The sequence below is a fragment of the Colletotrichum lupini genome, chromosome 6 (assembly GCF_023278565.1).
Source record: "Colletotrichum lupini chromosome 6, complete sequence".
NCBI lineage: Eukaryota > Fungi > Ascomycota > Sordariomycetes > Glomerellales > Glomerellaceae > Colletotrichum > Colletotrichum lupini.
The window spans coordinates 2329046-2356122 of NC_064679.1; the positions used below are offsets into that span (position 1 = coordinate 2329046).

Sequence of the window (27077 nt, forward strand, 5' to 3'; positions counted from 1 at the left end):
GCACCCGTAGCGAGCTGAGGAGGTAGGTCGTCATACTGGCCTGTCTTATAGATGATCTCAATGGCCCCGCGCTAACCTGCACAGTAGATCTTACAATGATCGAGTAAGGGGAAATACAAGTGCATAATACCTCCAAGACGCCAAGACCCCCCGCAACGGGAAGGACCGTTAAGCTACAGGTAACGGGGGAAAGGCAAACAAGCGAAACAACTGCCAGTTCCCCATGTCTAGTGCTGTTTCCACGAAACCTCACCATTGCCGCGAGATGACAAACTGTTGGCCGCAGAGATGGGAGAAAAGAATCGATACAGCGGAACTGTGGCATTCCGAATAAGGATAAGGGACGATTCCCTTAAAAAAGTGGGAAAGACAAAAGCCGCCAGTGGGTGGGTGAGGAAAGCGAAGCGCGCCTCACAGATCCTGTCATTATCTTGGTCAAAAGTTGAGTCAAAGCCGGGGTGCCCTGATCGGACGCAGCATACATCTGATTGAAAGTCAAGCTTTTGCAAAGACATGGCCGGATCGGCCATGTTGGCCGTGCACCACTGGGATTCTTCTTCAGTCGCGACATGGCTGTGACAGTGGTGATAACTCAAATAGCCCGTTCGCTGAGCCAGTAGGCGGCCCGAGGTGGGCGAGAGATGAGAAAGAGAAGACTTGCGTCTCCACATCGCCGTGCCCGCGAGTACGCCGGCAGGAGGGAGAAAAGTCAAGACGAAGAAGAGGTCCAAGAGTCGCCCTCGTCTTGGCACAAGGAAATCCTCGTATGGTACGCCGAGGAAAGGTGCCGTCCTATGAGAGCGAGGCTTTTAGGTTGTCTTCCATTCATATTTCCACGCCCCCGGGCGCACGGAGCCTCAATATCTCCAAGTAAGAGATGTTGGCCCGGGCTTCGCCTCTTTATTCAGTGGCAGCGACAGCAAGCAGACTGTGGATCTTAACCGGACGCGCGTGTGTCCGCTCGATGCTGCGATGCGGAGCTTTCGAATCCAGGGCTTGATCAGTCATGGTCATCCTGGCAGAAGCTTGTCAGTTCTCCTCGTGGCCCACTGGTCCCCACGTGGAGCTCATATAGTACATAATGAAACGGCGCCACTTGCCTGTTTCTTGAAGGATAAGAGGGTTGGTGTGTTCTCCGTGTACGACGCTTCATATTCAGTCGATCTTATAAGATCCAACGTTCCGCGCTGTCAGATACATCGGACATGTGCTAACTGTCCATGCCATAAAGGTGTCGCTGCCGCTCTCGCAACCGACATCCACATCGGAACATCGAATATGGCCGTAGTGCCACCATAAGGATGTGAGCACTATTTAAGAAGCCAGATTAAAGAGCTGGGCTCTGTGGCCAGAGCTGCTAATCAGACGTACTTAATAAGATCCGAGTTAGATACGACGCTATTAGCAGCGCTTATACCCATATAAACAAATTAAATATAAGGTTCGTATTTAATTATTTGGCTTATTTCTCGCGCTATATTCGATTATTTAATAATTAATTAATAGATTTAACTAATTTCTTAATTAGGAATTAAATGAAGCTATTATAAAAGTCCTTATAGTACTAACTTATAGACTTTACCTCGATTAGCTCTTTCAATTAAAAAATTAACTTCTTATTTTTATAATACTACTACGAAGCTAGTTCTTAAGATATTAGACCTCCTCTAGTATAAAAAATCTTATTAATAATTACTATAAGGTTAAAGTTAACTTTATAAAGCTAAATATCCTTTCGTAGTCTATTACTATTATAGGGATTATAAAGATATTAAGCATAAGCTTACTTAACGTTAAATAGGTTAATTAATAATTAATTTACTATTAAATTAGGTTAAGGACTAGCTAAGGGATAATTTATAAGTAATATTAATTAAGCTTAGGTACGTAGTTAATTATTACGTCTATTATTTAAAATATTAACTATTATTAATATTACGAGTCTTTTACGATACTTTTTAGAATTATAAGGGTATTAAAAGTAGTTTATAATTATCGTAGTAAAGGAGGAGGATTTAGATAACGAGGAGGAGGAGGACTTACTATTTTATCTATATACTATTTTTATTAATAATTATAAAGTCTCTTTTTTATATTAAATAGCTAGTAATTTTACTCGGGCGTATTTTACTTCTTTTTTAATTATTTTAATCCTTACTTAGGGTAAAGAATAATTATTACGGCGTAAAATAGAGAGTTACTTAACTTAATATAATACTTATTAAGGACCTACTAAGTATTAATAATTAATAATTAGAAATATCTTCGTAAATTAAAATTATTACTAAAAAGTAGCTCTACCCGCTCCCTAGGTATATACTTAAACTAAATATAATAAGGGATACTATTTAAAATTAGAGGTTAAAAAAGAGGTTAAGATATAAATTAATAATAAGCTAATTACTAACGAAGTAATATTACTTACGTTAACTATAATTACGACGCTACGATTTAAAAAACTATAAGATTTATCTTTTTTTTAAAAAGTTTATTATATAACTTCTTTTATTTTTTAAAATAGTTAATAAGGTACTCGAGACTTATTATTATTTTTTATAAACGGCTATAACTATCTCCTTTACCTTAGCCTTAGTATTTTATTATTTAGAAATAAAATAGCTTAAATACTACTTTTAGCTTAGTTAGTAGCTACTAATCGTTATTATTAAAAACGTCCTCAATAAAGATCCGTTACTTTAGATCCTTATAAACTTAACTAATTATTAAAAAAAAACAAAATTTATTTTCTTTTTTATAAAGAGCGCCATATTATAAAGTATATTAAATTCTATTTTATATTATCATTAAGCGTTAATATAAGCTCTTATAATAACTCTTCGAAAAGAGTAAATATATTGTTCTCGTCGGTTTTATTACTAACCTTAAAAAAGGCTTTATATTATTAAAATAATAAGTAAATAAATTTAATAACGTTCTAAAGCTTATTAATAAGGCCCCTTATATACTAGAGGTTAAGATCTTTTTAAAGTTACTTAGTATTAATTAATATATTTAATTCTTACTTAAATACCTCTTTATTATTACTAAATAAAAAGGCCCTATTAACGAGGTTAAGAATATAACCGTAGCACCTTATCCTCTAGTTAAGAATATCTTTTTAAGCATAAATATAAAATAATATAGGATATAAGTAACCTAAGTAAGTGTTATTATTTAAAGTATTATTATAAATAACTACTCCGACTTAGTTACTTAATTCTTAGTTATTTATTACCGATTTTATAGTTTAGGTAATATTAGCCCTATTATAAGTATTATATTATCGTTATAAAGTAATAAGGTATTATATTTATTACTTAGTATAGTTTAAAAAGTAAATAAAGATAATAATAATAATATTCCGCATTAGCGAGGTTTATAAATCGAATAATAAGTAGACTTTTATTATTAACCTCTAGATCTCTACCCTAATTATATTTCTTTTTGATAAAAATATTACTTAGCTCCTTTCTTATATTTTTATATAATAATAAGAGTTCGTTAGTAATATTATAATTTAATTAATAAAAGAGGGCCCGGAGGTAAGGATTATAAAAAGTTATAAATAGGCTATTATTATTAATAATATACCCGATTACTAATTCCTTAATTCTTATTACTTAGCCCTTTATAATAGTACTAGAGGTAAGTTTCTATTTCTTTAGTATAAAATCGTATTTAAAGGATTTTAATAAATATAACGACTCGCTAGAGCTTAGATTTATTACTTAGTATTTTAACCTTAAGTAAGCCGTTACTAAGCTCGTAGTTACTATTTTAAAATAGGTAATAATACTTATTTCGTTATAGCAACGATAAAATTAAAAGACTTTACTTTAAATATTTTTATTATAAATCTCTTAAATAAAGACCCCCTCTAAGTAAATTTATAACTTCTTTAGCCTTACGCCCTTTTATAATATTAAATCGTTATTAATAAAAGTCCTCCTTTTTTAAATTATTTTTAAAAGGGCGAGGAGGCTATTATAATTATTAAAATCGGTTAATAATACGAAGCTAGCGTTAGTTAAGGTTTATAACTATAAAATAATCCGAAATAGTAGCTACGTACTAAAGATCGTATAACTTATTACTAATTAATTAATTATAATATAGTAAATTAATTAATATATAATTTAATTAATATTAATAATAATTATAATAGTTATAAAGGGTTAGAAGTAATAGTACGTAATTTCGTTAGTTTTATTAATATTAAGAAAAGGGGGTACTAGAGGTTTTTTAGATTCCTAAATATAATAAAATACTAAATTTAGGGCTCTATAATACTTAAGCCCTTTTTTTTTATAGTAATTATTAATAATTTATTTAGTTAAGTAGTATAATACCGAACTTATAATTATAAATAAAAAGTCGCGGGTTCGAATCCCGCTTTAAGTGTTTATATTCCTAATTATAAACTTTTATAGGGTATAGTTAAGAATATCGATTTTTAATTAGCCCGGCCCCGGATTTTCTTTTTTCTGGGCGACCTTATATTTAATTAAATACGTTAAATATAGGGCCTTACGATATTTAATTATTTAACTTACTGAAATTCTTATATTTAACTGTTTGTTTGACTTATTTATTTAATTAATTTAAATAGGTATAAGCGCTAGCTATTGGTCCTTAATATCCGCGCTGACGATACCGCCCAAGCTGAGAATATTCAAACGGTCTTATAGACACTAGTTATTCTCTTAGTAGTGTTTCTTAGATTGAGGATATACTATAAGATATCCTATACGTATACAAAGATCCGAATCGAGGACATTATCCTGGTTGCCTCCTGGGTAAGAACTCTCATAACTTGAAGAGTCCCTTCACTATTCCAGTGTTGACAGTTGCTGCATAGCTGGTCCTAGCATCAGATGCCGCCCTCAATGAGTTCATCATCAAATCCCGATTCGGCCGACCCGACTTCCCTATTACCGTCGATAACATTACAGTATTAGCTATCGTCGGTCTTTCTTCCATCACGTGCTCTTTTGTCGGTCAAGTCTGGAGCAAGACTGCGTTCGCTATATCGCTATTACGAATGTGCGATGGGTGGAAAAAGGCCTTTGTGTGGTTTTCCATCATTTCCATGAACGTTCTCTTTGCATTTTCCTCCTTGTCGTTTTGGGTCGGGTGTGTACCGTTGGAGAAGAGATGGAAGCCATTCGCGGACGGAACCTGCTACGATCTCAAGTGGGTTGTTTCATTCGGAATCTTCGTTAGTGGTAAGATAATGTCCAACATGTTCTACCATAGTCTTCCTGAGCTGTGCTAAGTATTGCCAGTATACTCTGGCCTCCTCGACATCGCCTTATCAATCATCCCATGGCTCATTCTTATGCGGCCCAGGCCGGCCGAGGAGTCATCTGGTCTTACTTTGAGCAGGAAGGAGAAGATCGGTGTATCTGTGGCTTTAAGTATGGGAATGTTGTAAGTTTTTCACTCCGATGAAGACCTACCATTGATTTCTAACGCACTTGAATAGGGCCGGAATAGCGGCGTTTGTCAAAGCATCATATATGCGCTCAGTAAATGATACCACTGGTGATTTTTCTCGTAAGTAAAGACCCTTATCATAGAATCGGTATTCGTCTAATGCAAGTTACAGATGGGGGAGCAGAGTTGGCCGTTTGGGCCGGGGCTGAGACAGCCATTACGATCATGGCATCGACTATTCCCGTGTTGCGTGTTCTGCTGCGTGACACAGCAATCAAGACTAAGTATCTTCCCGAAGCTATCAAAATGAGGGTTCGGAGCACTGTTAGGAGGTCGGAGAGAGCATCAGAAAGACCTGTGGCGCAACCTGAGGAAGACAAAATTCCTATTGTCTCGTCAAGCGCCTCAATGTCTACTGCTGGTGCCTCTTCCACATCATCAGGCTCAACTGTGGACTCACAGAAGACATTGATATCCAAAACACCGGATATCCGGAAGAAATGAGACCCTAAGCGGTCAGACGGAAGCGCGATAGCTTAGCCGGTTGCGGAGATTTATGATTTGACGAGACAACATACACGAATGGGCCATTCAGATGATATCAAGATAGTGCTAATGAACAAGGACCACTCAGTTCTTGATGAACCGTAAGATTATTGATCTTAATGTTTCAACTGCACAAACTCTCAAGGTGCTATTTCTACTCGTGCCCAATCGGCTTACCCTGAGACTGCCACGCCATCGGAGCAGAAGCAGCTACCAAAGGCGCCGTTGCCCCGCCCTCTCTAGGATCCTCAAGGATGAAGTTCATTGGGAACCCGATATCAAACTCCTTGAAGCTCTCAATCTTCTTGATCTGCTCCCCAGTGAGATGAATGCTCAAGGCCTTGATATTATCTTGCAAGTGTTCCACCTTGCGACCACCAACGATCGGGAAAACGTAGCGCGCCTTTTGCATAACGTACGCCAAGGCAATCTGTTGAATGCTCTCAATGCCATGCTCCTTGGCAACTTCCTCAAGAACCTCGCTGGCCTTGCGTTGATCCTCGGATTGATCCCCTCCAAACATGGCACGCAGGCCCTCGCCAGCCTTCTTGCGCTCCTCGAGCTGCTTCTTAGACTGCAGCTTACCGCCGCCGAGGACGTCCCAGGGGCAGAGGGCCATGCCAAAGTGGCGAGCCATGGGGATGATGTCCCGCTCCATGTCACGGATAAGAACGTTCCAGCGACCCTGGTAGACGGAGAACTGGGTCTTCCCATGCGCCTTGGCGTAGGTGTTCGCAGCGGAAACGACCCAAGCGGGTGTATCAGAAACGCCGAGATACAGGACCTTACCCTGCTCGACCAGAATGTGGAGCGAGTCCATCAGCTCCTCGACAGAGGTCGTCCAATCCCACCAGTGGATGTAGAGCAGGTCAATGTAGTCCGTCTGCAGCTTTCTGAGGGAATCCCGGACCGAGAGGTGCAGCGATTTCTTGTGGTTGCCAGAATAATTGACACATTTTCCGGGCCCGAGCGCCTGTTTGCGGTACTGCGTCGTGAACTTGGTTGCAATGAACATGGTGTCCCGGTTCTTCCTGTCGGTCATCCATTCTCCCAGAATCTCCTCGGACTCCTCGTTCTGGTAGTTGTTGGCGGTGTCGATGAAGTTGCCGCCGGCATCGACAAATGCGTCGAGAAGCTTGAAAGAGTCCTCCTTTTCCATGGAACCCATGAACGACGACCACGCAGAGCCGATGGACATTGCACCCAGGCAGAGGGGGGAAACCCTGACACCTGCGGTGGTGGACAGAACGCGGTATCGACCGAGCTCAGTTTTGGGCTCGGGAGCCGGCGCGAAGAGGGTTTGAAGGCCGGACATCGTGAGATGAGTTCAAACTGTGGGGTATGGCAAGAGGTAGTTGATGGTGAGGTTTTGGTTGAGCTGATAATGGTACGATGGACTAGTGCCTTTTCTTGTTTTGGATGGAATTGTGCAATGGGACAAACTGAACTGCGTTGAAAATGCTCGCCTTTATATCAACCTTTGCCATGTGAAGCCACCCGTGGAGCAGCTCCAAGCGGTGAGTAGAAACTCTGCAACCCGGGTATAGGAACAAAGTCCGAGAACGCATGCAGGGTTTCATTGCCAAGCGGCAAGAATCAAACTGCCCACCATCGGGGCCGCTTGTGCCCCGTGCTTTCACCATGACGTTGGAACACTTTCTGGACTTCGACGATGACATCCTGGAAATGGGCAGATGCGGGTCGATATTCGTCCGCAGGTACTGCGGATCTTGGGATGTGTCACGTAACAGGGATAGTAATCGCACCTCACGAAGTACCCGTCACGTGCTAAATTACGTATCTATCTTAAATATCGTATATATAGACCTTTTCTTTTTATCTATTTCTATTTTAATAATTAAGCTACTTTTATTATACTCCGTATACCTATTACTACGTACTATAACTTATAATAATTATAAGTCTAGCTCTTAATTAAAACCCTATATTATAATAATATACTTATTAACATAATTCCTACGATTTTTTAAAATAATTAACTTATTTATACCTATTTTAATTTAAACTAAATTAACTAACTACGATAGTTAAATTAAATAGTTTAATATACTTCGTACTACAAATAAGGGTATTAAGATCTAAAAATATATTAACCTAAACGCTCTAAATTCTAACGCATTTCTTAACCCCTTTATAACGCTTACTTCGCCCTCTAAATTTAAATAATTAATTATAACTTATAATAAAAGAAAAACTACGAACTTACTAAGCCCGTTATAAAGTATTTAAAAACGACTAAAAAAACTAAGAAATCCTTTATTAATAGTTTCTAAATATAACTCTAGCACGTATAGCTTTAACGAGGTAATGCGGGATATTCTTATAAAGAATATAAAAAGTGAATATTCATATAGAAGCAAGAATATTTGAATATAGGGGATATAAGCGTATATAAAAGAGGTTTTTGTAGTAAAGAGAGTAATATAGTTGAATTACTATATGAGAAGTTGCTTGCTTAACGAAAGGTCTAGGTAGGCAAATACACGCCTACATATAGGCATAAAAACCTCTTACTAGAATATTCCATTGCTTATTAATTATGATATAATTAATAAGCGTATACGTAAGTGAATGCGTAATCGTAGTACGTAATTCCGCCTCGAGTAAATTCCAGATTATTCAGTTACCTTCCAGTACTTTCCATTGCTCACGTAAGCTTATGTAAGCAGTATTGCTTACATAATCAATACCTATAATAATCTACAGAAATCGTAGATTAATATGGTATATAGTTTGCTTACGTAATATTGATAATAAGGCGAATAATAAGGTAAACAAAGTTACCTTCGTAACAATAACTCTTAATATAAACCTTTTAACTTCTTTAAATATAAGTAGCTTATAAAACTAAGCCGGGTTTTTTTTTATAAAATTAACTATACTACTTACTTTATATAAATAAATCTATCCCTATATTATACTTATAAAAAAGATCTATATACTTAAGAATATTTAAAAATAATAAGAGCTCGACGCTAAATATAAATAACTTATAACTTATATAGTGGTTTTTTTCCGGCTTTATAGGCGCAAAAGATCGACCTTAACGGGATTACGCTTTTAAAGGAAATTATACGATACGGTATACTTTTTAACTATATAATACGTATAATATACCCTAAGTATGCGCTTAACGTAATATAATAATTTTAATATAAAAACCGCTATATAATTTAGGATAAGTAAGCTGCCTTTTATATAGTAGTGCTGGTTAAAAAGGTCGATAGTAGAGGTTAGCCGTAATAGTTAGTTATAATAGTCGGCCGTAATAGTTAGAAGTAGCCCTTAACCGTAGAGGTTCTAAACTTTAATAGTGACGTAGAGGTTTCTAAAAAAAGGGCTAAATAGGCTAATATTTACTACTTAGAGCTCGTAAAGATTCTTTTTATCCTTATCGCTTTTAATATCGCCTAAAGCTGCTCTCTATTTAAACTAAACAAATTTACTAAATAAATCTACTAAATAAACCTATTAATATATAAACTACTACCTCGATAAGAACCTAAAGATACCCGTCGATAAGTCTACCCCTCTCGGGCTAGGCGCCCTCGGCTAGCTTAACGCTATAGCTATCGTAGCTAACGTAAGTATACCTAAGGATTAATAAAGTACTTTCTAGCGGTACGGAATTTAGCTAAGTAATAATATAAACACTATAAATAACTAGGCCGGTATGGATATTAAAATCCGGTATATTAATACTAGTTTATAAATTATATTTTATAAAGCTAGAAATCCCTTTAATACGGGCTATATTATAAATATAAGGGAATATATAAGGGGCCCCCTAACTTTTAATAAGAAGGAGTATATAATATAGGATCTAGCTACTTATGCGGGCTAATATTAAAAGGTTTTATATATATTAGAATAGGTATAGCTCGCCCTCTAAATAGCTAGAAGCGGGGGAAGGTTAGGAGTTAATAAAAAAAAAATAACGGTCGAGTTAGTTAATTTTAATTAGTAGTTAAGTATAGAGCGCAATATACCTAGTTTTCTTTAATACGTAATATATAGTACGGCCCCGGTAGATTGCTCCGTCGGGGGGAACTTATAACTTATAAACGTAATATTATTAATATATATATTAAAATCCTCGCTTAGTAATTAATAAAATTAATTAACGCTATATTATATAAATACGTATTTTAAAAAGCTATTAAAAACGACGCTAAGTTTAGTATATAGCAAATTATTAAATATTTAAAATAAGAATTTACGCCCCCTAAACTAATAATAAAGAATACGGTTCGAGAGGAATATAAATAAGCCCTTAATAAAGCGAGGACTAGAATTAACCCCTAATACTAATATAAAAAATAGTAATTTACTTATTTCTAAGCTAAAACGTACGATATTTTAAAAATTAATAAAAAAATCGCTATACTTAACTTCTTAGTTATAGTTAAGTTTAAACTTAACCCTATATGGGGCTAATATATATATAAGACCTTTAGTAAATTAATAGCCTTTAGAATATATATAAAGACCTTTAAAAAAATTATATATATATTTAACTTAATAACTTAGGACGTATATACTAAACGACCTTTAGATTAAAAAAGGGCTTATTTTATTTTTATTAAATATTCTAACTTAGTTAATAACGTAAATAATAAAAATAACATTATATACCCTTATAATTACGTATAATTATAGCGCCCTACGGTATATTAAAAATTAAAATAAGTATTTATAAATTAAAACGCTAGTAAATTACTAATACGAATACTAAAGAGCTATATAAAAAAAGTCCTCGCTATTATTAAATTAAGTAAATAAAAATTATTTTATAATAAGCTTAAAAAAACTAATTAGTTAAAGAATAATAAAACCCCTAAAAAACCTAAGTTTTTAAAAAAATCTTCTAACTAACCTATAATAAGCTTATTAATAAACTAAAACGAGGGCTACGTAGTCGTTATATTTATAAAAAGTTAGGACTTAAAAATAAACGGAATTTTTAGTACCCCTATAAGTAGTACTTACCCCCTTTTTTAAAGTATAGTAATAAATAGCTATAAAGTAATATATCTAATTAACAATAAAAGCCTACTTAAACTTAAGAGTTACGTATTATTAAATAATAAAAACTATATTAAATTAAGAACTATTATATTACTTATTATTATATATAGTACTTATATTATAAAAAGTATTTTAAATAGACTTAAAAAAAAGGGAACTTATAATTTAAAGCTTTAGAACGTTACTTATATTAAAGGATTTTATATTGATATAATTTTAGAGACTTTATTAAATAAAAGCGTACTCTAATACTACGGTTTAGATTATACTTTATAATAAGGAACGCTTTATAAAAGTATCATTAAAAAATAGCTTATTTAAAAAAATAATTTAGTCTTTTTTAAATATAAACTCTTCTAATCCTATCCTTCTTTTATAAACCTTAAGTATATTTTATAAAGCCTAGTTAATATTATATTACTAATTAGCTATAAAAGATTCCGTTACTTATATTAACGTACCTATAAGAGGTCTAATAACGCGCTCCTTTAGTACTTTAAAATAAATTATCTCGGACCTAATACTCTTTATTAATTACTATATAAAACTCGAGGTATATATATTAAACCTCTATTATAAATTAAATATAAAGTATATATATTATCTAAAACTAAAATAGTAATTTTAAAAGGACTACCCTTAAAAAAAGCTTTACGGCTATAATACTATATATATTAAGATCTCTTTTACTTTAAACTACCTCTTAATAAATAATAATATATACTTATAATTTCTAATAAATATAATAAATAGCTCAGGGAGTTCTTTTTAAAAACTAAAATAAAATAAAAAGGACTTTTCGTACTATAAAGCCTCGAAATAGCGATTCGTTATTAAAAAAAGACTTTAATTTATTTCTTTAAAAATAATAATAAAACCGCCCTCTTAATTATAAACGTTAAACGCGTATATAAAATATAGTATAGTAAGCTAAAAATTAAAATAAAACTTCTACCTCTATATATAAAAGAACCTATAAATAATGCTAAAAAAGTAGGTTAACTTATAATTACTAAAGCTCGTAAAATACGCCTTTTTATAAACCTCTTTATAAATTTATAAAATAAAATAGTACTAGTAATAATCTTTATCTATAATATTACCCCACGGGAGGCTAATAAAAGAAATTTACTTATTATAATAAGAATTAACTAATAAAAGCGGTATTAATACTAATAATAGACGGGTTACTAAATACGGGATTCTAAACTAGTTACCCTATATTTTAATAGCCTCTATATATATAGCTACTAGGTATACCCTTTTTATAAAAATCGTAAAAAGAATATATATTAAAAAGAATTTAAAATACTTCCCCGCGGGTATATAAAATACTTAATTAAATATATACTAAAAACGTGTAATTTATATAAAATCTAAGTACTTATGCTTAAGTAAGTATTTATTATAAAAAATATTAAGTTTAGTAAAGAAGTCTTTTATAATCCCGTATATAAAGAGTAAGCTATTATAAGTAAGTAAATAAATTTAATAATTTAAAAAATATAAAAACTCTTTAATATTAATAATAAGTTAGTTTAAGTACTTAGGGAAATAAATCTAAACTTTAAAAATACTAGTATTTAAAATAATTTTATAATTAAAAATAGTATGATTATTAAATTTTTAATTATTTGGGACGCTAAGTAATTAATAAATGTACTCTAGGGTATAATTAATAAAACTAAAAAAGCTAATATAGTTTTATTATTATTATTAACTCCTAAAATAACCCCCTTATACGAGCTTAGGAATAGGGGTAAAAAAAGGGATATAATAACTAAGTTATAAATAGCTCTACGTAATTTATAATCCTCCCTATAAGCGCTTATATATATTATAAAAGTTCTTAAGCTTTTAAGTTTTAATAGTTCTTAGTAAAATATTAAAGTACGTAATAAATAAAGTATTAATTATAAAAAAGCAATTCCTAATATTAAAATTAACGTTAATAAAAAACCCTTATAATAAACCTCTATTATTATATAAAAACAGAGCTTATAAGAACTACCTTATTAAGTATTAAATAAAGCTCCGTTAGGTCCTAGATATTTAAACTGGGCTTATAAACCTTTATAACGCTTTAATAGTAATATTTTTATAACGCTCTTATATTTAAATATAAAAAATAGTAATTATTATAACCGTTTCTAAAACTACTTTTTCTCTACTTTTATACTTAATTAGTAAAAAACTATAAAAAAAAGTAATATAAAATATATAATACTCTATTAAATAATAAAAAGAGTAGTTTATAAGACTTACTTAGAACGCTCTAAAAAAGTTTAAAAACCACGACTTATTAAAATTAACTTCTAAAGCTTATTAAAAAAGTTTAATAATATTAAATATTTCTTATTATAACTATAAAAGTTACTTAGGGATATTATAAACGTAAAAATAAAAAAGCTAAGGGATATTAGTATATAAAAAAAAGTCGACTATAATCCTAAATAAAGGATCCTATTTCTATTAAAATAAGTATATACTTATAAGCATAACGTTAATAACGAGGTTAGTAAAATAAAAATATGTATATATATAAGGGGGAATATATAACTACTTAACCCCTTATAAAATACGTAAGTTTTAACGCTTATTATAAAGGCCTTTAGGCTTATAATAATAATAGCTACCTAATTTAACTTTAAAATAAACTAATATAATATTATTAATATATTCCTTAACGTACCTCTTAAGAATAAAAAGCTAGTAATTATTAAACTCCTAAAGGAATATAAAGTTATTAATAAAATAAGTAAGCTTTAATGCGCTCTATATAGCCTCTAAAACTTATTAATTCTCTAGTTCTAAACTTTTATTTCTATACTTTATAATATAAATATAATATATAGCTACGAAAAGATCTATATTTACTAAATTATAAATAGAAAAGTAATACTAATATTCTACGTTAATAACTTTATTATTTTATATTATTAAAATAACTAAAAAGTAGCTTAGAGGATCGTTAATAGTATAAAAAAATATATTAACTTTAAAAAAAATAAACTAATTAATTACTTCTTTAAAATACGGATTTTATAAAACCGTACTACTTATAAAGTTTACCTTATTTATAACGTATATATTAAGTAAGTTACTAAACGCTTTAACTTTATAAATTTACTCTATTTAGCTACCCCTTGTCTTTAAAAAAAGTTTAAACTAAACAAGGGGTAGGTAATAAAAAAAAATAAAGAGCTATTAAAAAAAGGTTAGGAGTATACTTTATATAGTTATTATAATTAGACTAAATATCGCTTTTACTTACTCGCAATTATTATAGTTCTTAACTAACCTAAACGTAACCTATATTAAAATAATTAACTACTATATCTAATATCTCTATATAATAAAATATCTTACGCTCTATTATAATAATATACCGAGTACGTAATTATTATTTCTAATTAAAAATACTAGCTTCGTAAATAACGAGGTAATATAACGATTATTTTAGGGATATATAATATTCCTTTTTAATAGCCTAATTTAATAAAAATTAGTATACTAAGTAATAGTTATAACGTTAATTATTAAAACTAAGCTTTTTTATTTTAAAAAAACTATAAAAAAGACTATAGTTCTAAAGCGCTTTTTTAAACATATTACCCTTAACTTAAAAAAAGGATAGTTAGTTAACTATAATAATTAGTAAACGATTCGACTCGTTATTAAAAAAAACAATAGCTACTTAACTTCGCTATATTAATATATAAAATATATAACTAAAATAAAAGTACGCTAGAAATAGCTTCGAAATTACTTATATATTAATAAAAAATATATTAGTAAATAAACTTATTAAAAACCTTTTATAAACTAAGTTTAAACATTTCCGCACACTTCTTAACTTTTATAATACGTAAAAAGCTATTATAAATAACTAAAATAACAAAAAATTTTTTTTTAAAGCTACGCTTAAAAAAGATTTATACTTCAAAATAGATAATAAATAGAACTTAGAATATAGCCTAGAAGTTTAAAATAAATAAAATAAAAACCTCTTATAACTTAAAAGCCTAAACTCTTAAAATAACCTTATTTTATAGGGTATATATATATAAAAATAAGACCTAAGCTTATATTTATTATTTAAACTCTTAGTTTATAAAGTACGTAATTACTAAGAATATAGTATTATTAAAAAAGAGGGTTAGTATATATATTAAAAAACGTATTTTATATATTTTAAAGTTTATAAAACTAAGAGTAATAGGAGTAGCGGGGGATATAAGAACTAAACCGATTATTAAGTTAATAACTTAAAATATAAAAGCGGGTAGCGTAATAAAAAATTAATTATAAATAACTATAATAAGTATAAAAAAAAACTAAGGGCGCGTATGAAAAAAGTCCTCTATATAAAAACTAATATAATTCTTATATATCCTCTAATTATTATTTATTTAATAAATAATATTGCGGAGCTAAGTAATATTTTATTAAAATTATAATTAAAAGTGCGCTTTTTAATAATAAAAAAGAATAATATACTTATAAAAAAGGGAGTATTATTTATAATAACCTCGGTAAGGGCTTAGGTTATTAATTATAAAACGATTAATATATTAATATACTACTTAGCTAAACGGCTATTAAAATAGTACGTATACTAGCTATTATTCTTTATAAAATAATAACTACTATTCTTAAAATTAATATATTAAAGGGCTATTTTAAAATAGGGTAAGTACTAAATTTCCTATTTTTTAAAAGCCTCTTTTTTAAGCTTTTTAAATACTAAGTATACGTTAAATAGGCCTAGAATAATAAAAGAAACTATACTTATTATAGAGAGTATTTTAGCCTCTTAATATTCTTTTTTACTTCTTATTACCCTTTTAAAAAGAGCTAGCTTTATATTTTTTAAACCCTAAAATAATATTAAATATAAACTTTTAAAATAATAAGTATATAATATACCCTTTTTAAAAAGCTTATTATTTAAACTAATCTTATTTTTATTTTTAAGCTCTAAGAGGGAGATAAATAAAAGCTCGTTAGGGCTTTTATTACTATTATTTACTTTATTATTACTCTTATTATAGTTATTAAAAAAAGCCTCGAACTTAATAAAATCCTTAGTATTTTAATTAATAACTTTAATATTCTCTTAGTTAAAGAGGGAGAGCTTAATAACTAAGCTTTAATAAGTAAATAAAAAGTTATAAGAGGGGGTAATAACTTAAAAGGGCTCGTTAGTATTATTACCTATTTAAACTCTTAATAAACTATATAATACGTATATAAAAAATATTACAAATATTATATAAAACTTATTATTATTTCTAAATATATTAAATATTTATATTTAAAATAAAATTAATAAACGATTTAATAGCGTAGGCGCGCGTATATAATAAATAAGGGTATTTATAATAACTATAAGAAATATAAAAAAAAAATTAATAACTAAGTAACGCTATAAGAATTTAAATATACGTAAAGTAGCTAAGTAGCCTTACTTTTAATAATTTATATACTAAAAGTAGTAAAATACGTACTATTCTAAATTAAAATTCTATTTATTTTAAATAAAAAAATATATTTATAATAAACATAGTTTAAAAAACGCGTATCCCTTACGCTTATTTTTCTTTTATTTATATTTAATTAAATTAAGCTTTTATAAAAGTATTTAGAAATTCTATTTTAAATATAATAGCTCTTTAATAATAGTAATTAGGGGGTATATTACGTAATAGGGATAGTAATTATACTTTATAAAGTACTTATTATATACTAAATTATATATCTATTTTAAATATCGTATATATAAACCTTTTCTTTTTATCTATTTCTATTTTAATAGTTAAGCTATTTTTATTATACTCCGTATGCCCATTGCTACGTGCTATAACTCGTGACAAGATGCAACGCGGCACTTCGCGGGGCCTAGTTGCAGACTACCTAGCGTGGATCGCCATCCCCCCCAGACCTGGGGCCCACTTCGGACCCGGAAGCGAGCAGGTGGAAAGGTCTTAGTAGTTAATCGATCTCGAGCTAGGCGCTGTGAGACATTACAAGCCTGCCATCAGGGTGGCAATATAGCGACGACTCAATGCGTACATGTAAAGCGCGGGTAAGCATAGTGTCAAAGTTCCAATATTCTTGAAAACTTACTCGATCCCATGAGCCTCAATACTCAATTAGATGAACGAAGATTCTTAGATATTCTCCGTCGGCAACTGAGATGGAAGACCAAGTAAGTTCCATGATGATCCACGACACTGGGCAACATGGGTAGCCCCAGCGGGTTCTCGGAGTCCGTCAACGTTGATGGGGAGAGAGTTGCCCATACCAATCATCGGACTTAACGGCCGTAAGATTTGGCAGTCCGTTGCGATGGGTCTTCTCAACAGAGCTGGGGCTGCGAGCTGCCAACATGCCTTTTCCCGAGCTTCAAGTTCTAGACATAGGTAACTCAGTACTAATGGCTTGGACCGAGATCAGTCAGGTTCTTGTGAAGCCATTTGAGATCACATATCATGGTCGATACGTTCTGATGACAAAGGCTGTACAACAGACTATCGAGATGGCTTCACTTACTAGTCGTTTTACAACAGTCGAGCATGAGGTGGTAACTTATGACCTCTTCTATCGATATCAAGCTAGTTTAGCTCCATGCGAGTTGCTTATGCCCCTGATTTGTAGGTTTCAGTCCCCAGCAGACTAGCCCGCTGACGTTTGCGGAGAAGCCGTCGGACTTAAGCCGTCCGTTCATCGGGCCAACGACGTCTCTAGGAGAACCACAAACTCTTCTACAGTTTTGGGTGAAATACAACATTGCCACGTGGAGTAATTTTCAGAAAATCGATTAATTTCAATGAGGGTCACGCCGGGCCCCGATGTAGCTCTTTACCTACCGCCAACTCATTATCCGATGAGATCGTATGAAGTCTGCTCTACCACGACACCAGCATGACCAATAAGCACAGCTCTGCTCAAGCGTAGAATCCCGCGGGGTTCCGAACCATTAAACCCATCCACGCCTTCTCGTCCTCAACCCAGCTTCTCAAGTTTTGGATGATCCGGGCGTCGTCAATCTCTCTAAACTCTTCCACCGCCTCCAAGCCTCGATTCACACGATCTTTACCCTCCCCAGTATGAGGCCAGTCGCTGCCCCAAACCAAGCGATGCGGAACCGCCTCAACCAAGGCCTTGACAATTGGCTCCATATCATCGCAACCGGATTCCGTCCTATCAGATAGTCGATAGAATCCCGAAAGCTTGACAATGACCTTTGAGGCTCTTGCGAGTTTAACAAGAGCTTCGAAGCCGGGCTGCTTCGTGGGATCGTCTAGGCTGCTTGTTGCCGCGTTGAGCTGCAATTTGGATAGAGCCCGCATCCCGCCGACGTGGTCTGCAATAACTTGAACTGGAAGGGCGACTATTGTGTCATACAAGTCTGTTTCGTCCTTTAGTGTTTGCTCTACCTCGGATTCCAGCTAGAAGTGAGTCTCACCTTCCCACATAGCAGGAGCGCAAAATAGCTGAATCTTCCAGCCTGGGAGGTATTGAATCCTCGAAGCGGTCTGCAAAATAGTGTCTTTAAGTGCGTTGAGATCTGTCGACTTGCCATCTGCTTGCTTGTTGATTCTCAACCCGCGAACGCCCGCATCATGCAGTTCCATGAGATTTGCGTCAGAAATCTTCTCAATGTCCACCACGGCGATACCCCGGACGATGCGACTGCCACCTTCGCGCAAGCTTTTCAGCGAACGCAAAAGCACTGTATTATCGCTTCCGTACGGCGATGGTTGAACAAGTACGATGTTGAGAGGTGTTGCCCGGGTTAGACTGGAACTGAAATCCAAGAGCTGTTGTGCCGTCGCCCGAGCGGGCGTGTACGATCTGCCGGGCGCAAAGGGCCCTATTGATGCGTCGAACACATGGACGTGAGTATCCCAACTATCCGGCGAGAGGTTCGACCTTCAAAACCGGATGTATCAGCCACGCGCGTAGAGTCACGTTGCGAAGTTATTTTTGAATCACTTACCGAGCAGTAGTGAACTTGGAAGACTCCATTTTTCACTCGTTGCGTCTGTCAGCATGGACTTTCGATCCTGGGGTCTCTAACTTTTCCGAGTTGCGCGAGCTTTTTTCTCGGAATCCTTCTTGAAAGATCGCAAGCCATGAGATTCCCCGCACCGGCACAGGGTCGGACCAGCAAATGCGTTGTTGGTACCGCGCGGTGAAATCCCGTGGTTGCCTTTCGGCGTTACTCCGCAGTCCGCCCCACTTACGTTCGGGCTACTCCGGCTAAGCCCCGGGTTTCTACTCGGGATGAACGAGCCAGTCGGCTGCTGTCACTTTTCGAATGGTATTGCCTTCCAATTCCACAAAAGGAAAGGTCGCTCGGTAAGCTTCAAAAGCTCAGAGTCGGCGAGACGAAATCCCTCTCGAAGAGGGATAATAACCCAATGAAGGCCTCTTGAAACCTGGCTTGCCGCGCGCCTTGAACCAATATCAATTCCAAAATGCAAAATGGGGACTTGAATGAGCAGGATGTTGAAGTGATTGGATGTTATGACCACGCGACAGACTGCTTGATGCCCTGCGAGCTGAGTGGGACTCTAGAACCGAAAATGCCATGTTTTTGGTGTTTTCTGGTCGTTAGAGAAGCTATCTCTCACAGCCTTTCGTCCGTCCGTCATCTTCGCCTCCGATGACTTGTCCGAAATATGTGAGCATAGAGCGCGTCTGTTGGCAGCTTTTCAAGCTGAAGAGTCTCACAGGTGGCTGAACTCATCGATGGAAGTATTCCCGAATTGTTCCACTGCCAAACGGGTGCGGGGAACCTTTTGGTCAAAGACGGTGGACGTCAAGTAGCTCTGAAACCCGCTTCAATCCAACGGCCTCGCTAGACACGGTAACAGTTTAGTCCAGTTCACCTCAGAGTGTAGAAGGCCGTTAGTTTTCATGCGTCGCCAACTACCTAGGTAAGAATGTTAGCGGCTATGCGGCAACAGCAGATTCAACCACACACATATCAACCAAAGGCTAGAATCTTGTTGCGTGGTCCCTCACTAGAACTGACATCTTCCTCCCTCATCCTCTGCCCTGTTCGTCCCCCAAATCAGGGATATCCCCTGGCCCTACCCTGCAAAATCCAGCTGAGTCAGCGTTCTGGACTCCTGAAAGAGTCTAAGAGATCGCCGCATAGTTGCATCCCGCAGGACCTGATGTCATATCGATCGCAGTGCGGGGCTCGCCGCTGTGGCCCCCCGTTGTACAGTCAGCCCCCAATTGGCACCAGGTATTTGCTGCGTGGGAAGAGTAGCCACAGAGCTCTCCCAGCTCTTCCCCCGCGAACGACGTGCTGCCCGCCTATGAACCCCTGTTTCTCATCCACCAACGCGCCGTGCGGCCACGACGGCTGACGTCACACTCGGTGCATCAAAGCAGGAAAATTCCAAGATTCGGCCAGCAAGTGAATGAAGCACTGGGAAAACTCTGGGACATGGACGTCAACGTCTGTCGTCTGCGCAGGGACCGCGTGACTGAAGCACAGAGAACGACGTATGATGCGTGCCCCCTTTCCCATCGCCTTTAGTAGCCTGCGTCCCCGTCTTAGTGCTATGAATCCGTAGCTTCCACACCCACTTACACCAACCACTACTCTCACCCACACACACAGCGAGCAAACGAGTTGACGAGTTCACGATTATCCGGAGCATATCATAGCGGCATCTAGCGATTCCAAAAGGGATTCCAATATCCATAACAACTGAAGAACAAGACAACCAACCCAACCAATCCAACCAACCAAAATGCCTTCCGTCCTAGGTCTTACAACAGACCCCTCCCCCCACGGCCCAGGCGCCGAGCAGAAGCAAAAGAAGAAGAAGCCCCAATTCTCCGGCATCGCCGACGACGCAAACCTCGAAGGCAAACAACTAGCCCGCCGCGAAAAGAAGCCCGAAGAAGTCGGCTCTCCCGACGGCGTCGAAAAGAAGAAGAAGAAGAAGTCGAGCAAATCCAAGAAGGAGAAGAAGGAGTCGAGCGGTCCCAAGCAGATGCGCCACTACGACACCGACGAAGAAGACGACTCGGAAGAAGAAGGACCCCTCAACACTATCAAGCTCCGCAACCACGCAAAGGCAATCGAGATGGAGACGCTCCTCTGGGGCGCCCTCTGCCACAAGCCCAAGAGCGCCCTGAAGTACATTGGCAAAGGCGCCATCATGTGCAACCCGCTCCTCTTTGGCGACGCCGAGGTCTACTCGGAGCGCTCTGAGCCCACCCTTAAGGAGATGCTCAAGGAGCACGCCGACCCGCCCATGAGCTTCAAGATGCACAAGCCCCACGTCTGCGAGGTCGGCCTCATGGCCATGTCCATCTGCTGCGACGTCACCATCTTCCGCATGAATGACAACAACGAGCTCGAGGCCGAGGAGTGTCAGATCTCGTCTAGCTGGCGGCAAGTGGCGAGCGGAGACTGGGAGATGGCGAGCTCCATGGCCGGATGGCAGGAGTAGAGAGGTCTACTGTGTCTTACTTTCTAGAACCAAGCGAGCAGGTGGTGGAAGGCGTAACTGCGGTTGTTGTACTACTTCGTTTGTTTTCCTCTTTCCATTTCATACCTGTACGGCGTCGATGTGTAACGATTCTATCTTCATTGTAATGTACTACAGCCTGCATGAATTGATTATCTACATTGTTCGACGTACCATCCAGTACCTCCTTGGCAACTCCAAGTCCCCCTCAATCGTGAGGCTTATTCCCCAAACTGCCATTTGCCGGAATGGTACCAAGATTGAATACTCTGTTCATCCGTCTCTACTTTCCCAATGTTTTCTAATCTTCTATTTTACTTCAAGCCTTGCCCGAGTTGTGACTCTTGAAATCATTCTTTGGAACCCTGACGGCCCAGTACAAAGCCGCCGCCGTAGCGACATTGAATACGCAAAATACCCAAATGAAACCAAAGTCGCGCCACCTGTTGTCGAAGCTCATGTTCATGCTCGACAAGAACGCATTCGTGTCGGCCATGCCACAGTACTGGCAAGCGTTCGTGCCGGCATCCACCAAGTAGCCGCCCTTCTCCAGTATATACGCAGCCATGTACTCACCACAGGTGCCATTAGCGGGTGCGGCGAACTCCAGCAGCTCAGAAGCGCTGCATACCACCGGTGCATTGGCGAGGCCGACGCTGAGGAAACCCTCTACAATATAGGTGAACGGGTTGACGCGATACATGAAGATCCAGAAACCCGGCAATTCATTCGGGCCAGCCAATACACTTTTGCCATCGTCAGTTTTTTCGATCAAATTTCTCAAGTCACCCCGAGTAGGACGAATTGTGGCAGCTCAATGTTGGGATGCACTTACCCGCAGAGAGCAAACATGAGAATGAAAAGCAAATTCATGATCCCACCCGCAACCTCGGCGCTGCCAAGACCAGCAATCATAAGATGCGCAAACGTGCTCGAGAACAAAAAGAAGACCCAGCAGATGAGAAAAAGCGTCATGCCGCGCGAGTGAACGGAATCTGTCCATTCGGCGTTGCGATCGAGTCTCATGGGATAAAACCAGAACAGGAACGAGAAGATGGCCATGATCTAGCCGCCCAATTGTTAGTATAGAGTTTGGCGTCAGGCAAGGGCTTTGCGTTGCCTATGATGTTCACTTACAGAGTTCCAAAACATCTCGACGATGACATTAGCACCCATAAATGCCATCCAAGAATACGATTTCGCCGGCCGCTCGCGGGCTTCGTACATGGTACGCTGAGAGACAAAGACCGGCATGATCTGCTGCACCATCTGGCTGAAGATGAAGAGAAAGATGTAAACGCCAAACATCTGATTCCGGAGACCGCGTTCGGTATTGTTACCGCCGAGGAGCGTAAGCCCAATGAACAAGGCCTGTCCGCGTCAGTCAGCTTTCTTGTGGCGTACTCGACTCAATGCTCTGCAAATAGCGCTTACCGAACCGAACGTCAAGATGGACTTAGAAAAGATATACGAAGGACTGCGCCAGTACTGCTGGAAGACTCGTCTCGTCACCTGTCGTATCTGCACACCAAAACCTGCAGCGAACTCCGCGTACGTAGATGCATCATGATCTGCTGTTGTAGATGTGGCCCCTTTCTCGTCTGCATGTGATGATAACCTCGCAAGCTCAGTCTGAACGGCCTGGTATTCGTTGCTTTGCCTCCATACGGCAGGCCAGTCGATATCGGTATGCGCCTTCGGTGCTGCCCCAATCACCTCCAGCATGTACTCGGCAGGGTTGGATCCAGGTTGGTAGGCTGGAGCTCCGTGCCGGCTGAGATAATCGATGAGAATGTGTGAGTTCTTGCCAATGTCGCCGAAGTACACCGTCCGTCCACCTCTGGCAAGCAACAACAACCGATCGAACCTCTGGAATAGCGATGCCGAAGGTTGATGTATTGTACAGAGAATCGCTTGCCCATTCCTCGTCAGCTTCTCCATCAAATCACAGATTGACCACGATGTCTGACTGTCGAGACCCGATGTTGGTTCGTCCAGGAAAAGCAGCAGCTGTGGTCGGGCAGCTAGCTCTACTCCAATGGTCAAACGTTTACGTTGTTCAACGTTAAGCCCCTCGCCCAGGTCCCCAATCACAGCCTCTGCATACTCCTGCATGCCGAGGAGATCAATCGCTGTGTCCACGTAGGCCAACTTCTCTTCTCGGCTGTACCGCTTAGGTTGTCGTAGTAGAGCACTGAAACTCAACGCTTCTCTTACGGTCGCTGTGTGGAGGTGAAGGTCCTGCTGTGTGACGTATCCCGTCTTGCGTTGGAACGAAGAGTCTCGTAGTTGCCCGTCGACGAGCATCTCTCCACTAACAACACCCATGGTGACACGACTGGCCAGAACATCTAAAAGGCTCGTCTTACCAGCTCCCGAAACTCCCTGTGATGATACGTATGTTAGCCACGTCTGGCAGCCAATCAGGAATAAGGCAGGAACCCACCATCAGTGCTGTCAACGTCCCGGGCTTCACCCAGCCGTCACAGTGATCAAGGATCCTGCGGGCCTCGCCTTTGACTTGCACATCGTAGCAGACGTCGTTCCAATGAAACACAGACGTTTGCTTCGCGAGGTCTGAGTTATCGCTGTCGTCATCTACCTGTATCGTTGGCTGCGACGGTTTTCCTCCCAAAGTCTCGATATCATCATGACCTTTCTTGGCACTCTTCAGCGCCCTACGCTTGAAAAGCAACACTTCGCCCTTGGATCTCTCAGATGAAACCAGCTCGACGGCGACAAGATAGAGAGACATGAAGAAGATGGTGATGGCAACCAAGATGCCAAAATTTCTCCAGCGATGACCGGCCAGGAACCCATAGACGACTCGAAGGTGCTCTTCACCATTCACGGAATTGGAACCCGGCATCGCTCCACCAACATCACAGACACGTTCATCCAATGTAGCAGTTGCGTAACCGGGTCCTGTCGGGACAAATTGCGAGCAGGTGAAATTCCGTCCAACGAATTCGTTTAGTGCGAGACCTTCTTGCGCGTAGAAGACGGGGTTGATCCAGCGAATCCATCCAATCCAGTCGCTAAGGTATGACTGAGGCATAGCAAAGCCGCTGAACAGCATCAGTGCCAGCAGGATGATAGCTGAGGGCGCCAGAGCTTGCGAGGTCGTCTTGGTAACGGAGCCGAGGAATCGAAAGATCATGGACATGGAGACTGTGATAGTGAAAGAGAACAATAGGAAGAAGAAAAAAGGCCCGGCTGACTCGCGCCGTAAATTCGTCATAAAATAGATTGGCACATTGATGAACAACGCGTTGATCATCTTGTACGGTAAGTCGACGAGCATTGCGGCAAAGGCCTCAGCACTTGGATGATAGAGTGCGTATCTGGCATGCTTCTCGATGATCTTTCTCTTTCCATAGAGCGTGAGAATCTCCATAATGCTACCCATAGCATTGATGAGAATGGTGTAGAATATCAGAAGATTACGCTTGTAGAGACTGGAAGAGTTTGGTGCCAAGTTGTAAAAGATGCTTGAGATAATGAGAGATTCGAAGAAATTGGTCGTCAACATTGTGATGGGCATCCACGGCTCGCTAATCAGTAGTTTGAAGCTGCGCCACAGATTGAGGCTGATTTGCTGCACGTAGGACAACGTATATGGTGACGAAGATCGCTGCGCTTTGGACTGATGCGCTCGTCGAGTGGCCGAAAACTTCTTGTGCGTATCTCCGCCAAAAGGGTACTGCTGCTCGAACGAATCGATCTCCTCCAACAGGTTTCGGCGGTGCTGGCTATCTTTCCAAGCTTGAGCAAACTCTTCAGGACTCCGCGGCGGTGTTCGGCCTTTCCACTCGGGTTGCACAATTCTCTCGGAAGAGCTTGTCATTGAAGTCAGGAAGTCGGCAGTGGTCTTCTGCTCCGGACACAGGAAACCAAGATTTTCGAAATAGGCTTTCGCATCGGTGGATTTCCCGAAGAAGATCTGGCGGCCTTCGTAAAGGACGATGACTTTGTCAAAAAGCTGTCCATATGATGAGTAACGAAACACCCCAGCGGCGAAAATAAGCATTTAGCGATAAAAGCAAGAATGGCAGAGCAGGGGAACAAGAGATAAAACTTACTTCATAGGCTTCCTGGGGTGCTTGGTAAATGGCCACAGAGGAGCTGCAACCGAAAACGTCTGCCTGCATGCGGAGGGTTCGACAGAACTCGATTGCATTGGCAGAATCGAGACCTCGCGTGCTATTGTCCCAGCATTGAAGAGGAGAATAGCTCAAGACGGCCTCCGCGATACTGACCCTCTTCCGCTCGCCTCCGCTAACCCCTACGAAGATTTAGTCTAGGTTGCCTTAGAGTTATCAAAGACGCGAGCTCCTCACCACGGACAAAGTCGTCTCCAACCCGCGTTTCCTTCGTGTGTGAGATACCCAAAAGTGCCATGACGACGTCACGAAGGTGCTCCGCGTACTGCTGCTCAGAGATTCCATGCGGAAGTTCCATATTCTGGGGGCACCGTGCGCGAGCTGCAAAGTAGAGGGTTTCCCCGACAGTTAGGTAGGGAAAGTGATGGTCGAATTCTGCAGTGTAGATTGCTTCTCCTTTGAACGATGTTTTCATCTCTTTCGGGGAGATGCCTTGATAGTTAATGGTTGCTCCATCAGCGATATAGAAACCGTGGGTCTCGCCAGCGATAGTCTTGAGCAACGTTGTACAGCCAGAGCCGGGTGGACCAAGCACCGCAAGCATCTCTCCACTTTGAATGACGCCTTCCAAGTCGTGCAAAATGTCGATGCGCTGCTTCTTTCCTGAGGACGATAACCAGGAAATTAAGGCGGCAGCCTCCAAAAAGAAGTTGCCAACAGTCTTCTGATAGTCCGTAGTCGTTCCCAAGCCATAGACTTGCAAATCCTTAAAAGCAAGACCCACCGTATTGGGTGCATTTCCGAGAAGAGCATTGGTCTGGAGCCTATAGAAAGCTGCGGCCCATCTTCGAGCGTCGAATTTGTCGCTCTTTGGATCGAGTGTGGCGTCGGATGGCTCAGGAAATAGGTTATGGCCTCCTCCATGAGACGCCGAGGTTAGGCGCCTAGCCAAGTCATGGACTTCTTCTTCAGCTTCTTCGGCATCTAATAGGATCGGGACGCTTCCGATGCCGTCGAATGTGGATGCATGGGGTTCATTCGCATGAGGACCGGGGTCCAAGATCGCGGGTGCCGGCATTTTGCAACTATTCTCGGTGCCGGTGGGAGGCAGACTTTGGGACCACTCGCGTAAGCTCTACACCGTAGACTTATGGTTGGGAGATGTAATTCGGGCTGAATCTTAGTCAGAGTAGATGTGTAGGAAAGATGGAAAAGTGGACCGTGAAGTGAATCTCTACTATTGACATCCCCAAGTTAAATCATCAAGGAGGTGCCCGGGTCTTTGTATCGTCGACATTGAACAAGTTCTCTTGTCTCGTGGAAAGAAGAATAGAGAGAGTTTCCATGATTGTGTTTGAAATTCGAATTGAGTTCCATCCGCAATTGTGTGTTGGTGGAGAAGATGCAGGTTGTGTTTTCGGAAAGTGCGAAATGCCGT

At 38.2% G+C, this 27077-nt stretch overlaps 6 protein-coding genes and 1 non-coding gene across 7 annotated transcripts; 4 read left to right on the forward strand and 3 right to left on the reverse strand.

The window, feature by feature from the left end:
* Positions 1-4323: 4323 nt before the first annotated feature.
* Positions 4324-4401, forward strand: CLUP02_tRNA212. Its single transcript has one exon. It is a non-coding gene; the product is annotated as a tRNA-OTHER (tRNA).
* Positions 4402-5041: 640 nt separating this feature from the next.
* On the forward strand, positions 5042-5940 carry CLUP02_12174 (uncharacterized protein; the record flags this gene model as incomplete). Its single annotated transcript, XM_049291138.1, has 4 exons — positions 5042-5225; positions 5286-5430; positions 5486-5556; positions 5609-5940. 4 exons carry the CDS (start codon positions 5042-5044, stop codon positions 5938-5940), a joined length of 732 nt encoding a protein of 243 aa, XP_049148283.1.
* A 196-nt stretch (positions 5941-6136) lies between these two features.
* Positions 6137-7297, reverse strand: CLUP02_12175 (aryl-alcohol dehydrogenase AAD14; the record flags this gene model as incomplete). Its single annotated transcript, XM_049291139.1, has 1 exon — positions 6137-7297. One exon carries the CDS (start codon positions 7295-7297, stop codon positions 6137-6139), a length of 1161 nt encoding a protein of 386 aa, XP_049148284.1.
* A 143-nt stretch (positions 7298-7440) lies between these two features.
* CLUP02_12176 (uncharacterized protein) lies at positions 7441-17934 on the forward strand (the record flags this gene model as incomplete). Its single annotated transcript, XM_049291140.1, has 5 exons — positions 7441-7469; positions 7530-7726; positions 17400-17617; positions 17706-17830; positions 17892-17934. 5 exons carry the CDS (start codon positions 7441-7443, stop codon positions 17932-17934), a joined length of 612 nt encoding a protein of 203 aa, XP_049148285.1.
* Positions 17935-17981: 47 nt separating this feature from the next.
* Positions 17982-19065, reverse strand: CLUP02_12177 (uncharacterized protein; the record flags this gene model as incomplete). Its single annotated transcript, XM_049291141.1, has 3 exons — positions 17982-18427; positions 18503-18969; positions 19037-19065. 3 exons carry the CDS (start codon positions 19063-19065, stop codon positions 17982-17984), a joined length of 942 nt encoding a protein of 313 aa, XP_049148286.1.
* A 1745-nt stretch (positions 19066-20810) lies between these two features.
* CLUP02_12178 (uncharacterized protein) lies at positions 20811-21518 on the forward strand (the record flags this gene model as incomplete). The annotated part of the gene is made up of 1 exon (XM_049291142.1): positions 20811-21518. One exon carries the CDS (start codon positions 20811-20813, stop codon positions 21516-21518), a length of 708 nt encoding a protein of 235 aa, XP_049148287.1.
* A 23-nt stretch (positions 21519-21541) lies between these two features.
* CLUP02_12179 (ABC-2 type transporter) lies at positions 21542-26717 on the reverse strand (the record flags this gene model as incomplete). Its single annotated transcript, XM_049291143.1, has 9 exons — positions 21542-21589; positions 21711-21805; positions 21879-22282; positions 22372-22601; positions 22674-22907; positions 22971-23921; positions 23983-25518; positions 25619-25821; positions 25877-26717. 9 exons carry the CDS (start codon positions 26715-26717, stop codon positions 21542-21544), a joined length of 4542 nt encoding a protein of 1513 aa, XP_049148288.1.
* Between the last annotated feature and the right edge of the window lie 360 nt (positions 26718-27077).